The 15,438-nt window shown below is 36.8% G+C and overlaps 1 protein-coding gene across 3 annotated transcripts in view; it reads left to right on the forward strand.

Annotated features, from left to right (window-relative positions):
- The window catches only part of LOC116728309 (cell adhesion molecule 2-like), a 227,283-nt gene that overhangs the window by 191,055 nt on the left and 20,790 nt on the right, over positions 1–15,438 (forward strand). For 2 of the 3 annotated variants that reach the window (XM_032576315.1, XM_032576317.1), the window contains 4 exons: positions 8,988–9,149; positions 9,685–9,775; positions 9,882–10,060; positions 14,728–14,841. In XM_032576315.1, the coding sequence (XP_032432206.1) occupies positions 8,988–9,149; positions 9,685–9,775; positions 9,882–10,060; positions 14,728–14,841 (546 nt within the window). The remainder of the gene's footprint in view (positions 1–8,987; positions 9,150–9,684; positions 9,776–9,881; positions 10,061–14,727; positions 14,842–15,438) is intronic. The other variant, XM_032576318.1, reaches the window with a different exon arrangement.

Below are 15,438 nucleotides of genomic sequence, written 5' to 3' on the forward strand. Positions count from 1 at the left end.
GTGTGGGAATACGTGGGTTGCCCTTGAAGTGTTCATCATCCTGACAGGATCAGTGTGTGTACAATGTGAAAACCCATCTGATTGTGGGGCAACCATGCCGGGAATAAATGACAATTGTGACATATTGGTGTGGGATCTGGGGGAATGGGGAAGATTATATTACCGGCAGAACCACTGAAGCAGTCCATCACCCATTCAGCATGCAGTTAACAGACATCCTATGCTAAGTGTGTGTGGGGGTGTGTGCGCGTTGGGGTGCCTTTTTCCGTGTCTGCGTGAGCAAAACAGACAGATGGAGCAGACAGCCTGCATGTAAGGACATAAGCTTGTGTGCGTGTGTGTGTATGTGAAACGGAATCCAATATTCCTATTTCTCATTCTCTTTGTCCCTCGGATCCCCTCAGTCCCCACCCAGTAATGATATATTTCTATCTCAGTTACACACCACAACCCAGAGAGACCTCCTCCAATATCACCACATGTAGGAGTTGTTTACACACCGCTGAACCAGGGGGAGCCGCGTGGAGACCAAAAAAAGACAGAGATGAAATGAATATTTATTTCAAATAAGGGAGAGGATCTTAGCTATCTGACTAGTATTACCATACTCTCTGACCTAAACTGTAGAGGTTATTACTTCATCATGTTGCCCTGTAAATCTATTCCAAAGAGACTTAGAGGGAAAAACATGGGTTTGATTCAAATTCACTTGCGGTCACATCTTTACACTGTCAAACTTTTTAGTCAAGGACAGGGAACTATTACTGCTGACATACCTCGCTCTATTTTAGGTCGTTGTCTGCTGGCTTTTCAATCTGCTATCACTCAAGTCTGCCTGAAGAAGTCACACGGTGACTGAGCAAGCTTTTGAAATAGTGCTGCGTATTTCTTCATTTATGGGTAATTGCCCTGGACAGCTGTGGGTAAGAGCAGAATAAGGAGGCCATCATTATTCTAAAACTCACCCCAGAACGACCAATTGAGGAAAGTGTAAAGTGTATGTCTGTAGAAAAAAAAATGGTTGCTAATATGAGTGACATTGCGAAAGCTAAAAATAAGAATCAGGTTTGGGAATTTAAAGAAGTTTTCTAGTTAAAAGTTAAATACAGCCAGTTTGGCAGTATTTGACAACCTTGCTTGAACGCTATTTAAAAAAGTCTGCGTTGGGATTACATTTATACTACCCGGCTCCCTGGGTCGTAACAGATCAATGACCATTAAAGATGTAATTTCAAGATGCCTCCTGCAAGTCACAGCGGCATGAATAAAACATACAGTCACAAAAATACATGTTCACCCTTTCTATCCTGTTACATGTGTACCACAAATAAGCATGCACAGCTGATCAATATGAGATTTAGTGAAATTTGTTGGGCCTATTTTGATGTTAAGTGGATTCAGCTGTTTGTGAGAGCTGAATCCACTGTATGACATATTTATCTCTTGATAAATATGTCATACAGACAAACTCCGAAAGATGTTTCTGTTTGAGAAAAGTCTTCCTAGCATTATGCTGCTATCATCATCATGATTCACAGTGACTAGAGCAGTGGTTCTTAACCTTGTTTGAGGTACCGAACCCACCAGTTTCATATGCACATTCACTGAACCCTTCTTTAGTGATAAATCAAATATGATTTTTTTCCAAATTCAAGACAAGCATATGTTTTTTTTACTGGTACACAAGTACACAAGCTGTTCCGAGTATCAGATTTGCATAATGAGTCGGGTGTGTCTTGACCTCCGTGGCGGAGGCTCCGCCGAACCCCTGAGACCGACTCACCGAACCCCTAGGGTTCGATCGAACCCCAGTCAAGAACCACTGGACTAGAGGTTCTATATTTGGATTGTGCAAAACTAAAAAATACTTCTTATGGCTCTCTTTCAATGGCGGCTTTCTTGACCAAGTTTTGTGGGATGTTGAATGCATTTTTATTTAGGAGTTTTAGACTAAATGGGGCTGAATACAAATGCACAGCACCCTTTTGAGTAAATTATGCATAGTTTTCTTTCAACTTAGCAGTCTTTCATTATTTTGTGTTCTACTATTAGATAATATCCCAATTAAAATCTTCAAAGTTATGTTTGTAATGTGAAAAACGTATTATAGTCAGATCCAAAAAGAATAAACCAGGACATCAAAGGGATCCTAAGGTGTTTTTTCGTTGTGATAATTGCATGTAACTTTGAGTAAATACGACCTCTTACAAGTATTTCTGATTCATCTCTGTTTCTGTCACCATAAAGTGCGGACAGGTTAACTGACATAGCCTTGAGCACAGAAGTAGATGGGGGTAGGACTGCAACAGCCCGCTGTCTATGCACATTATGGGAAACATTATGGAGGTGGGCCACCTGTCTCCATTTTAAATGCCAACGCGCCAAGACCGACCGGCCCTCTCCTTTTGGAGTGGAAAGTCATCCTCATGAATCCACAGCCGATACGTCTTAGCTGTGAATGCTTGGGGAGTGTCATGTCAGCGAGGACATTATGACACAGGGCTGCTAGCCACTGATAAAGACTCTCCTAACATCCAACGGCACTCACTGCTCTTAGTCATCTGTTAGAAAAGCACACTCACTGAACTGCTATAAAACGGCGGTGGATTTGCAACAGTATTTATTGACTTTGGCTCTGAATGATCTCTAATTAAATGTGCATCTACCACAAACTCCAGTTTAGCTAAATAGTGCAATATCACAGTAAAAATCCATGCTAGGGCATTTTCACTAGAAAATAAATTTAATGGTTTTAAAGACAATTATTGTCAAATTAAAAAGAATTATGCTCCATATCTTCTTGACGACCATGGGGGTGTAATCCCAGCTGTCACTGTTGTTGAGAGGCAAGTCACAATCTGGACAGATTAATGATTCATTCCAGTCCAAAACTTCCTAAAACTTTCATAGTCAGTTTATTAAAATCCATGCATACAGTACATACAATGTCTCATTGAAATAAATGTAATTAAAGACATTTTAACACTTATATAATTCCTACTATGTCCAAGTTAAGTAAGCAATAAAATCTCCCTGAATCTTTAGCTAAATTCAAACCTAATCCAGGAATACGGTTTAGTGCAGGATTCAGAAACATTTTCAATCCAAAGAGACATTTTTGCTCTCACACCTCCTAAATCAAATTTGTCTAGAACCACAGAACCTACATGACCCATGAAAAAAACTGTGAAAGGTATAAAACATTTTAGGGGAAGTAAACTATTTAATTTCTTATTTCAGGGCAAATTTAAATGCAGATTATTTGCCCCCTAATTTGTGGTCCAATTTTGTTCATTTTTGTGGTTCTATTTATTTTTGGTAAGACTTGTTTGAAGCCACTGTGAAAGGCCCACAGAGCCATGTGAGACTCTGGACCCACAGGTTGCAGACCCCTGATCTAGAGGGAAGTAAAAGATAGAAGAATGGCATTTGCAGTGCTTTCATAAAGACTGAAGAGAACAGCATGAGAAAAGGTGATTCCGGCAGGCGACAGGCCACTTTGCCACTTCAGGCCCTTATATCATTGTCATGTTGTCCATTTTGTGCTCATGTGCACAATTCTCTATCCAATTATTTGATTTAAATGGCTGAGCATTTTTTTCTCAAAACAACCTATTTCTGTTATTCTTATGTTTCCTCCTTTTCAGATGATTCATGACTTGTGAGACATGACAGTTTAAAGTATATCTGCTCAGAGAATCTGAATTTATTGTCATCACAATATCAGTATATCAAATATATTAAAATAGCAAAATAGGAAAGACTGCTTAGACTGCAACATAGATGTTACTTATATATTACCAATATGGCTTTAAGCTCTATTGGCTTACAAATAATACATTTGGACATTTAGATTATCTCTACCCCAAATGTGCATTTCTTATTTAAAGTTTAAATATTTCTTCTTTAAACTTTCGAGTCAGCCATGATTATGCCTGTTTGCTGCCTTGAAGTGACTTATGAAAGGGATGAGGTGGTAAGGAGGGTAAAAGTTACTTCACTGATGTTATACATGAGTTGGCAAGTAGGTGCAAAGTGGGGTAAGATTTCACTATTACAATATAGTCAGAGAAATTATGTAACTAAGTGGTTCAATAATTTTAGTTTTATTAACACTTATTACTTTCTCATCTTCGCATATCTTTCTTGCTAAAAGATCTATGTAAGACAATTTGTTCCCCCAACGGAGTCACAAACAGTTATTAGGTTTAGGGAGCAATTACATTTCCCATAATAAATCAAAACATTATTAAAAAGCTGCAATTTTTTTTATTGACTCTGGTTATCTTTGACTGAGTAAAATTTGTCTGATCTGTAAAAAATAGGTAGGTATTTCTTTCTATTGGTTTTGCGTGAGCCAATGATTTCCAGTCTCAGCTGAGATGCAGTTAAGGGTATGTTGAGTCAGCCTTCAGACCCCTGCTGCCAGGATTAGTCAGCACGGTCGTTTGTTGTCAATGATTTCTCCCCCTCCCTGGGAGACCGCCACGGTCTCTGTTGTTTTGTTGCTCCCCTCCAGACCATTTCCTATTCTTGGGTTGTCCTTCTCTCCTGTGAAATGGAATAAAAGGGTCAAATTCTCTAATTTTACGCCTGTCATTTCCATTCCTAATCCTCCAAGCTTGCCTTGGCTCATACTAGTGGTGCAGGGCTTCCACCCACAGAACAGCATGCCGCAGTCCCTGCCAACTATTCCCTCTTTTTCTGTCAGACCACAGGTGAATATTGCAGAACTGTATACCCCTTTCTAATACTCTTAACTTTTTCTTTATTTTTCCAAAATTACTTGTTACTTATTACATGTGAATATTTTTGAAAATCTGTGTAGCTGTCAAAAAAATATTTATGGATTTTCAAAGTACTTAAAATAATGAAAACTGGGTGATGCTTAAACTGAAAAATGAGAACACATTTCCAAATAGTTATTTATTTTACTTTATAATGTAAAATAAGCTGATTGTTTTAGAAGTATTTAGCATATTTAATAGTTTATGTCTCAGAGTTTAATTATGTTAGATTTATGTTACAGCTCTGCAGTACTTTTTCTTGGTAAAAATTATTTTTGTGCTGAGGGTGGTTTTCATTTTCGTATTATGATAAAAACTGTGTTATATAAAAAAAAACCTGCTTTCTTCCTCATTATGCAAGTTATCTAAAGCCTGCGTTTAAACTGTACTGTGTTTTTTAGCTCCAGGGACAAATGGTCCATGATTTCCCCCTGAAAAAATAAATTCTAATTGGATTCAGTAGATCAAGAGCCAGTTTTCTACCTTACCTTAGAAAATGTTAATTTCCTTGGGCCCACAGATAATAAGCAGTATTTCAACAACTTACTTACTGTCTTCAACTTTTTTTAATAAGAGATTTGACATGCAGCAACAAGCTGTCTTCACTGATAACGTTTAACGAGTGTTTCTGAGCAATTGCCGTACATTTCACAGTATCTAGTCTGTTTGTTTTTAAAGCTTGAGGGAATAAGGTCACAACTACAGAATGCTGTTATTTTACAAATAAATCATAATTTGTATTGCACTCTCACACACAACAAAGTGACCAAAGTGCTACACTGGTAACATTGGCAATAGAATAATAAAAAGGAAATAAAAACACAATGATACAAAATAAAGCAATAAAAGCAGAAGCAAATAAAACATAACTGACCTAATGCTGTATGCATATTGTTATGATTACACTTAAAAAAAGCAACTACGTACTAATGAAAGTAATCATATGATTACTTAAAATAATCAGTTTCTCTGATTTTACTCTTTATAGGTATACGTTTGAGTAAAATGAACATTGTTCTTTTATTCTATGAACTTCTGACAACATGTCTCCTAAATTCCAAGCAAACATTTAGTATTTATCTGCAGAAAATGAGGAATGGTCAAAATAACAAAAAAGATACAGCGCTTTCAGACCTCAAATAACGCAAAGAAATCAAGTTCATATTCATTTAGAAACAACAATACTAATGTTTTAACTAAAGAAGAGTTCAGAAATCAAAATTTGGTGGAATAACCAGGAGTTTTCCAATGTTGTTCAGTGCAGCGGTCTCTTAATTTTTTTCCAGAGCTGTATGTATATATATGCATACATTTTTTGATTGGCATGCCAGAGCCTTACTGGAAGTTTTCAGTCTTGGCTATGTTTAAAATGTGTTAGGATATTGTATTTTTAGACCAATAAAACTAATATTCGCAGACACCTTTGTACACACAGTTTGTCTGTTTGAGTTTACATAGGTATATGAACTGTAATCATGTCTCACTTACGCTTATATAAAAATGTATCTTTTCAGTTGATGGTTTTAAAAGAAGAAAGTTTGTCAGTTTTATGCTTCTCTTTTTGAATCATACCATGCAGTGGCAGTCAATTTGAAATATCACACAGAAAACAAGTATAAGAGATCGCTTGCAAGTATGGAGGAACAAAGAGCAACAGAAAAACAAACAAAACAAAAAAACAAGCTTGACGTGTTGCTTAAAGAGTGTATGAATTTGGGCAAGAAAAATAAAGTCAAGTCAGTCTGGTAGAAAGATGAAAAGAAACAGTTTCTACCGAGCAAGTATTACGAATAAAAATGAATGGAAAATGTTTGCTCCTCTGATACCTTCATTGAGTTAAAAAAATAATATGTTTCAGTTTAGTCTTTATAAAGAAATCCATCCATATTTACTGTCAGTTGTTGATTGGATGGATGTTGCTAACTCTGCAGACCTGTCAGTCATTCATCTCTTGGGGAGCCATTCTTAGAGCCTCAGTTGGTGGAAGTGGCTCAACAGAATAGTTGATTGGCAGAATTTAGAGGTAGAATAGACAGTAAGGAGGGATGCTGGGAAAGTGGAGCAGCTCAGCAGTGTGGGGGTAAGGGCCAGAGCATAAATGGCCTCTTTAGAAGGCACAAACACATGCAGCAAATATTTACTTTAATTATTGAAAGTTGCAAAAATAAAACTTAGATATTTTAAAATAAAATTATTTTTCTGTTTCAGCTTGATGATTTTGAAAACGTGGTAAAACGTTGTAAGATCATTGGTCTAAATATTTTCTATTTTGAACTGGATATGACATACTTCAGTCTAAATTCTTTGAAAAGCTGTGAAATAGCTCTTTATAGCAGATGCCAAATTCAGCATTACTAGTCAACTATGGTAATCTCACTGTACTTTCAAATAATTTGTCATTGTGTCACTGTTTCTATCTTTCTGCTGAGAACCCAAATCAATTACACAAACTTTTTAAGTTCTGAAGGCTTTCTTGGTGTTTATGTAGCCACGTTTTGGCAACCCAACAGTTTTTATTGCTCACAACCTTCAACCACGTGGTGCGTATTGCCGTTCAAGCTGAATATTGCCAGTGTGCTGCAGCTGTACTAATGACAGACCTAATGTTACATGAAAACTAACAATTTACTTTCTCAGCTGTGGGGGAGGAGCTGTGGAGGGACAGTTGTAGTGCAGCAGAGAGCAAAGGCGAGGGATCTGTAGGGTGCACTTGTTCATATTTTCAGATTAAATCCAATTTAATTCCAATTCAAAACTCCCTGCTGCATCTTTACATCACTTTACAACCTCTTGGCTGCATACTTCTCCATGTCAAGTTCAAGTAACTTACAGAATGTGACATTTTGAATTGCATTTATTTTCCTGTGCTTGATACATGTACAGTGCTTAATCTTTTGAGTTGCTGGACCTTTTGTTGTTTTGTCCTGATATAACTATACAAGTAAAGCATGATTAAATAATTACACATTTCTTTTCTGAATACATCTGTTTTTCCCTCATACTTGTCATTCTGTCACAGTAACTTCAGCAACACTTTGCTAAATTGAAAAACATTAAGGATGTACTGTATGCATAATATGCTGATATCTAAGCACAGTTTTATATGGCTCATGTTGAAATAATTCAAAATTCCTTTTAATGCTTTTGCTGGCCTAAAATGGATTGAAACCAATGGCAATAGTATCAAATAGAGCTGGGTCTGTTTAAGAAGTTCTGAACTTAAATTTTCCACAAAGAAAAAAAAACTAAACTAAATAAATTATTGTGAAGTAAATAAACTTGAAGGAATTTTGATATGGAAACAAAAATCAATAATCTCTAGGAAACAAATGTCTGACCCCAATTCACATAGAAGGGACTTCAGGATAACCCAGTCAAACTCATTTAACTTTTTTTATAACACATGTATCTATTCTGGTGTATTTTTAGAGAGTCACATGAAGCAGAAAGTTGAAATAATTAATTGATAAACAAACAAAACTTGAGGACATTATGCAAATGATTGGAGGAAGCTTTTTGATTGCATCGCTAATGAACACAAAAATGTGGATCAGCAGTTTTTGTACAGAGTTAGAAGCAGGTGTTGCGAGGATTGCTCTGCCAAGGAGTTGATTAGATAAACAGGTGTAATAGGTGATAGTTTGCTGAAAGACAAACATTTGAGTTTTTGACCCTGTTGGGCTTGACGGAGTTGTGCAGAAGTAGAAAGTTGAGAAGAGGTATTAAACAGTTTGATATTAACCTGAGATTGATTCCGTGGGATGCACAAATAGAGGTGGTAAATAGGAGTCTGTGTAGTCAAAAAACGCTATTAATTTTTCCTTTCATGTGTATTTTTGTTGAAGGGTATGCAGCCAAAAAAAAGTGACCCAACACAACATTGATATTTGAACCCACATGACCTCAAAATGCTTGTGTGCAAAGAATATCTTCGTGTAATGGTTACCGTTGACCTTATTGTCAGTTCCTCACAGCAGTAAGTGTTCATGTTGATGCAGATACATAAACCAAAGCTCAGTAAGACTTTTTTTTTTTCTTTTCCCATCTGCTTGAGCTTTATGCTACCACAATCTCTATAAGAACACCGTTATGCTTGGATGTCCTGAAAGTGCAGAAAGGATGTAAACAAGACAAATAATAATTAGCCGTAAACTTTAACTTTTGCTCGGGTGACATTCTCCCATTGATTTCTCTTCATAGGTGCCAAAGAGGTGAATGCAAGTGGGAAGACTTTTACGGTGCGGAGTTCTCTGCAGCTACACGTGGACAGAAATGATGACGGCGTGGCCTACACCTGCAGAGTGGACCATGTTGCACTCGCACAGGCACCCCAGCAGGCCACCGAAGTACTGGAGGTCCACTGTGAGTATATGTCCAAAACGAATGCTATCAAGCGCAAACAAAAGAGGATTAACTGGACATAAGTAAAAGTGAAAATAGCAATAGAGGATAGCACAACATTCTGCACTAAATGTAGATAAATGTAGATAGAAACATTTTAAATTAATAATGATTTTTTTCCCCTAAATTTAGCTGTTTTGAACATCAGCAGCATGTTCAGTAATGGCGATTATACAGTGTTGTTGGTGTGAAGGATGTAATGACACACAAATCGTCAAAAGGCATAGTAAACTTTGCATTTGGAGTTCATTGCATGAAAAACTTGGTACTAAATGAGGTGCCATTTCTTATAAAAAATATTAGAATTGTTGCTCTCTTAGAATTAGAGATATCTAAAAAAATTAAATAAAAATCTGCCTTAATGGGAGGATCATTTGTCCACTAATCCTTATCCTAATGCTAGCTGTAGGATAATTATAAGAGAGAATGGTTTTACAAATATTAATGTGTTCCATTACCACTTACCATTAGTTGAAACTCTTCCTGTCTATCCTAGATGCTCCTCGTGTGGAAATCATTAAATCAACTACTGTCCCTCAGGAGGGTCAATACTTAAAGCTGGAGTGTTTCTCCAGAGGAAACCCATCGTAAGTGTTTTCTGGTCTCCATTGTTTTAGTTTTCTATGTTTTATTATATTCTTCATTCTTGAAGTGAGTTTGACCTTTTTTAAAAAAAAAAATCTCAAATAACAGACCGGATCCTGTGATGTGGACGAAGGACGGTGGTGATCTTCCTGACCTTGACAGGATAATTGTCGAGGGGAGGGAGCTCACCTTTACTTCACTCAACAAGACAGACAACGGGACCTACCGCTGTGAAGCCAGCAACCATCTTGGGACCAGCAGTGCTGAATATGTACTCTACGTGTATGGTGAGTTCAAGGGAAAGGCTGATGTGTGAGTGATTGTGTTTTATGCAATGACAGACAAAAATAAAGGTACGGAGTTATCTTTATCAGGTAAACCTACTTAAACCTACTCAAAAACAAATAGGTGAAATACTACAACCTACAAAATCACTCCTTGGATTCCATTTATACTCCACATGAATAGTGGAAAAAGAGTTGCATAAACAGGATTATAATACCTCCTGATCTGCATAGTGTATAACTGCAAAAAGTGATTAGGGGTGCCATCCTTCACAAGGAAAATATAGGCCTCAGGTGCCACAAACGCCACCAGTGCTTTTCCTTAAATAAACCTTTGTCCCAGATCCTCCACACAGTCTCTCTCTCTCTCCCACACACACACACACACACACACACACACACGCCCGCACGCATACCTAAAGGGAAATGTGTGAGGGAGGCAGAATTTAGTGCTGCGTTGTCAAGAATATCATGATAAGTAATTCCTAGTAACGCCAGAGGAGGTGGAGGATAAAGCGACTCAGTGTCAGGAAAAACAGATAGTTCTTTCTCCCTTCTGTTCCTGCTCTGCCATTTGTCTCCTGGTATTAAATAAAAAAAAATACAAAAGAGTACAAGCAGAGCAGTGACAACTGAGCTTTGGAGCCATTTGACAGCTTGCAATGATTGGCAAAAAGAAATGTCTATTAGCAGATCGATAACAGATTACATGAATGTTGGTATAATGATCCAAGGGTGTTACATTTGCTTTATCTCAAAGATTTATCTGAATAAAATACAAGAAAAACATAATATATGTCAAGTTATGCTTGTCTAACTTGACATATATTATGTCAACTTCACAAGCTTTCAGCATGTGAAAGGAAGAGCAAAAGGTAGGACTGAGAAGACTGAGTGAGTAAGGATAAAAGCAGGTCACTGGTCAGGGCTGATCAAATCACATTTTCCCACGTAAAGGACATTATCAGAATGACTAAAGTTAGCAAATTTTCTAAAAAAGCTCACCGAAAAGTTTAACAAACAGAAAAAGAAAATGAGCAGCAGCTTAAAAAGAACATTTTACAAGACCTAAATAAATCAACCCATTGAACAAATAACAAAAGTACTAAAGTTAGGGAGACACCAGACAATTCTTGAACTAATTTTACCTGCAATTTCCAATCTGAAACAGTCCTGCACATATTTTGATAGTGCGGACCAGTCGCTGACCCAACGGCTAATGGATGTGGCCAAATTTTGACCATGAGGGTGAAAATGCTTTTGATTTTTTTAGCTTTAACAATTTATATTGTAAACTGTAAACATCTTTCGGGTGGTTAAGTTTTAAATAATCGATAAAACATGATTATTTGTTACGATAGAATCCAAAAGTATAGTATTGTATTTCAAGCTAAAATTATAATTTTGTCACATTAAAATTTGTCCAACAACTCACTAGCAATATTGCATTTATAACAGACCATTGCATATCATTCGTTTTCATGCTCACCTTTCATGTCATCCAGGTGCAGACTACCTGGGTGACGCCACTCCCACTTCAGTATACCTCACTCCTCTACCTGCCGGGGCTCCCCCTTCTTCCCTTCGTCCTCTATCTTGCTTTTATGAAACTGTAATAGAGTGCCACGCCTTTCTGCAGACAGCCTCATCAGTAAACAACAATGTTGCCGTTTCCATCCAGGAAGTTTTAGTAAAGTCATTGGCCCATTGAACAGCATGTCCGTGTCATGCAGCTTGAAAATTCAGCTTGTCATGGTCAATGCTACTGAAGAAAAAGCTAAATCACATCATACAAGTAGTTGGCAATGTTTCTAGCTATAATTTTAATCTACTATTAATGTAGCAAATTAATTGCAAATATGGAAATTAGCGTTTTTCTTGTAAGTGCTATGTGATATTTTTTTTACAGATCATTTCAAATGCAGTAACGTTAATTACAAGTCTATTGCTGCCATAATTAGCTAAATGGTCTATTTATGCATTTAGAGCCACAAATTAGGATCAAGCCTGGCTAATTAGGCATACCATCTAATATTTTTCACCTTTTTCATATTTAAATCCTTCATGATAAAGCAATATGTAGTGTGGCTTTTACAAAAAGATTTCAGATACATGTAAGAGAAATACATTTGAATGAAACTTATCTCATTAACAAAAATGAACGAATAGATGCAAATTAGATATGAATATTATCAGTGGTTTTACTATTTTTCAAGACTTCACATTACCCATTCATCAACTTCTTCCACAAACCCTTTTATTCATTTTTTGACTAATAGAATAAATGTTGCATCTCCTAATTAATGGGCTTTTCACACACCATGGTTATGTGTCTGTGCCTAACAATTCCTTTAAATGCCAGCTGAAGCTAAAAGCTAGAACAACCAATGCACATAATGACGCAGATGATATTAAACTGACAAATTCTGCTGCACAAAAAAGGCTATTGGGTACAGCAGGGTCAAAGAAGCCTATTCAGATTCATTACTTCTTCGCCTGAAATGGCACCAAGCCTGTTTCTACCCTTCATTAGTGATTAGCACACCTTTTAGCCTTTTACAACTGCCTCCATAATTCTTGAAAAATACCTTTTTAATGGTCCTGCTCCAAGGGGGAGACGTTTTCTCTCCTACCCATTTCCTGCAGACATGCAGTTAGCTGCTCTGTGAGTCACGATCAAATGTCACCAAGACACAGAGGACGGTTTGCCCTGAGAAAGACGACTACAGCCAATTAAAAGCCTCTGGTTCACCATAAAATGCAGAGTGACATAAACATTAAAGCCAAGGTGGTAGTGTAACCTCATTAACTTGGTCACACAATGTTTCAGTCCCTTTTTCTCTTTGGCCTGAGCGGCTGACAGCGAGAAACACTTCCTAGCATGAAATCTGAAACAGAGCGCGATAATGATGACCCGATCACCTCTTCTGAAAGCACCCTTGAAAATGTGTAATTGGCACAGATCTTTTGTCAAATTAATGTCTTCATTTGGTGGAATTTAACTTTCTGTCTCCAGAGACATAGACAGCATTAGCAGATTCAATTCAAGGTTATTTCTGTTCCGTTGGTATTAAAAACAGAGACCCTCATTTAAAGAAACTATTTAAAATTACTGCGAAGACAATTTGTAGTGAACATGCTCATGTTTTGTCTTTTTCACTTTAAATAAATGTACTGTAGATGTTAGGATTACTTCTAACAGAGTAAACAAATAGAAGTAGAAAAGTAAAGATCATTGGTTTTGATGAAAATTAACCAGATTGTTCACTTGTGATGATTTGATGATCTAAGCAAAGTGACATCACTGCATCTTTTGCTTTAATAATGAGATTTTACATAAACATTTTTAATGTGCAGATGCCAAGTCAGCACATATGCTCTTCAACAGGCTTGGATACCCTATTGAGTTCTTGCAGATAAGGTTCTGACTAAAACTTTGCTCTTTTTCTTCTTATATTTCAAACTTTTGTGACTGTTCGAAAAATCTTTACATAGAATATTTGCGCAAATGTTTTAGTACGAATGGTTACACACATATCATCATAGAACAATAAATCCACATTAAGAGCAGAATTGGCAGTGATATGCCCAAAATGGTACATAGTTCAGTGAAATAAACATTCACATAAACAGACTGGAAATATCCTTGGCCAGTTGTAAAATAGCTATTTATGGAGTTCATTTGTGTTGTTTAGAAAGGAGACCAGAGCTGGTTGTAACATGGGTCAGTGTAACACTTCATGTGATTCACTCTGTAAATTACACCACATATGAAGATATAGCACCCTGAAGCAGAGATAAAAGTTTTAATGGTAACGTTTCAGTTTTGATTCTATTCTTGTCCATGGTCCCAAGAATCTGAGTTGTGGTTATTTTTTTCATAACCCTTAAAATACTAAAGTTTCCACCTTTTCTATATTGTATATGCAGTGCCTTGCATAGGTATTTTACAACTTGAATTTTACTATATTTTGCTCAAAGAATAAATAAAGAATTTACTGGATTTCGCTGGATTTTCTACGATCTATGAACACAAAGTAGCACATTACTGCTTTCATTTGTTCACAATAATGGATAGCAAGAAAATAAAATTAATGTTCAAAAAAGGCAAACAAAATGTCTTGTCTGAATTCATATGCATCCCTCATTTTTTTAGATTTGTATTTGACTAGTATTTATTCCTCACAATAACATGTGATGTTGTGTTGGTATAATTATATGAAATTCAAATACATAGAGGAGAGCAGTTATGGTGTAATCAAATGCAAAAACGTTCAAAAGGAGTCAATGCTTTTGCAAAGCCCTGTGTGGGACAATTAATTAACTTACACATTTTCAGCTGTTCACATATGCAAGAAAATTATTTAGTGGGTGAACAAGCATTTCGAGTATCGCCACAGGGTATGTTACAAGTTGCACAACTTTGACTTACTCCCATTGAATGTTTGTTCTTTTTGTCCCTGAAATAACCAATAAAACATGCAATAGTAAACATGTGTGATTAGTTTGAGTCATATTTTAAATAGTCTAACTATTACGAGCTCTAAGTTAGACAAAGGGATGTCACTAATGCTGAACTATCCCCGTTCTCCCAAACATCACTTCTTTGTGTGAATTCATTTGTTGTTGTTGTATTATTTTTGTGTATGTCTGTCTGTGCCCTTCACCAGACGCTCCCACCACCTTGCCTCCATCCACCACACCCCCCCTACATCCCATCCCTCCAGATCCTACTGTTCAGTTAAGCACCCACGCCTCAGACCCCACAGTCACTGGCAGCAGAGGTACAGTAACACCCCACATACCACCACTACCCCCTCAGCATGCTACTTTATATTTCACTTTTCTACTTTACACTTGCATCTTTTATTTTTTCTGTTCAAGTTGTTGCCATTATCCTTTGACATGTTTAATCTTCTAGAGTTTAAAATAAGTTGTGAGTTGTTGTTTTTTTTTTTTCCCCCAACGGTGATACAAGAACATAAAATCCACCAAGTCCATCGACTTTCCATTTGGTATTTCAAAACTCTGATGTGCTTCTGGACCCTGAAGCATCAAAACAACAACAATTTAAGTGAGATTGTGTGGAATCCTATTGTTTCTTTCTGGGAAATCAAGAGGTTCTAAATCCTGCTTTACAGCAGATTCAGACAGTATCCATGACCTTTGTGGTCATTTGCGTACAGCTGGAACAGGGCAAATCTGAAAAAATGAATTCCAGTAAAAGGACAATCGTTATGTTGCAATCATAGTATTTGCCTTCACTGCTGCTTTCCCAGCCATCCTTCCAAAATCCTAACATCGTTGGCAATATCTTTGATTGTCAATATTTCCTCAAAATCTGTTTAATTTCTCTATCAGTATAGCTTCTGCACCTGCAT

This window comes from Xiphophorus hellerii, chromosome 11 (genome assembly GCF_003331165.1).
Source record: "Xiphophorus hellerii strain 12219 chromosome 11, Xiphophorus_hellerii-4.1, whole genome shotgun sequence".
In the NCBI taxonomy this organism is placed as follows: Eukaryota; Metazoa; Chordata; class Actinopteri; order Cyprinodontiformes; family Poeciliidae; genus Xiphophorus; species Xiphophorus hellerii.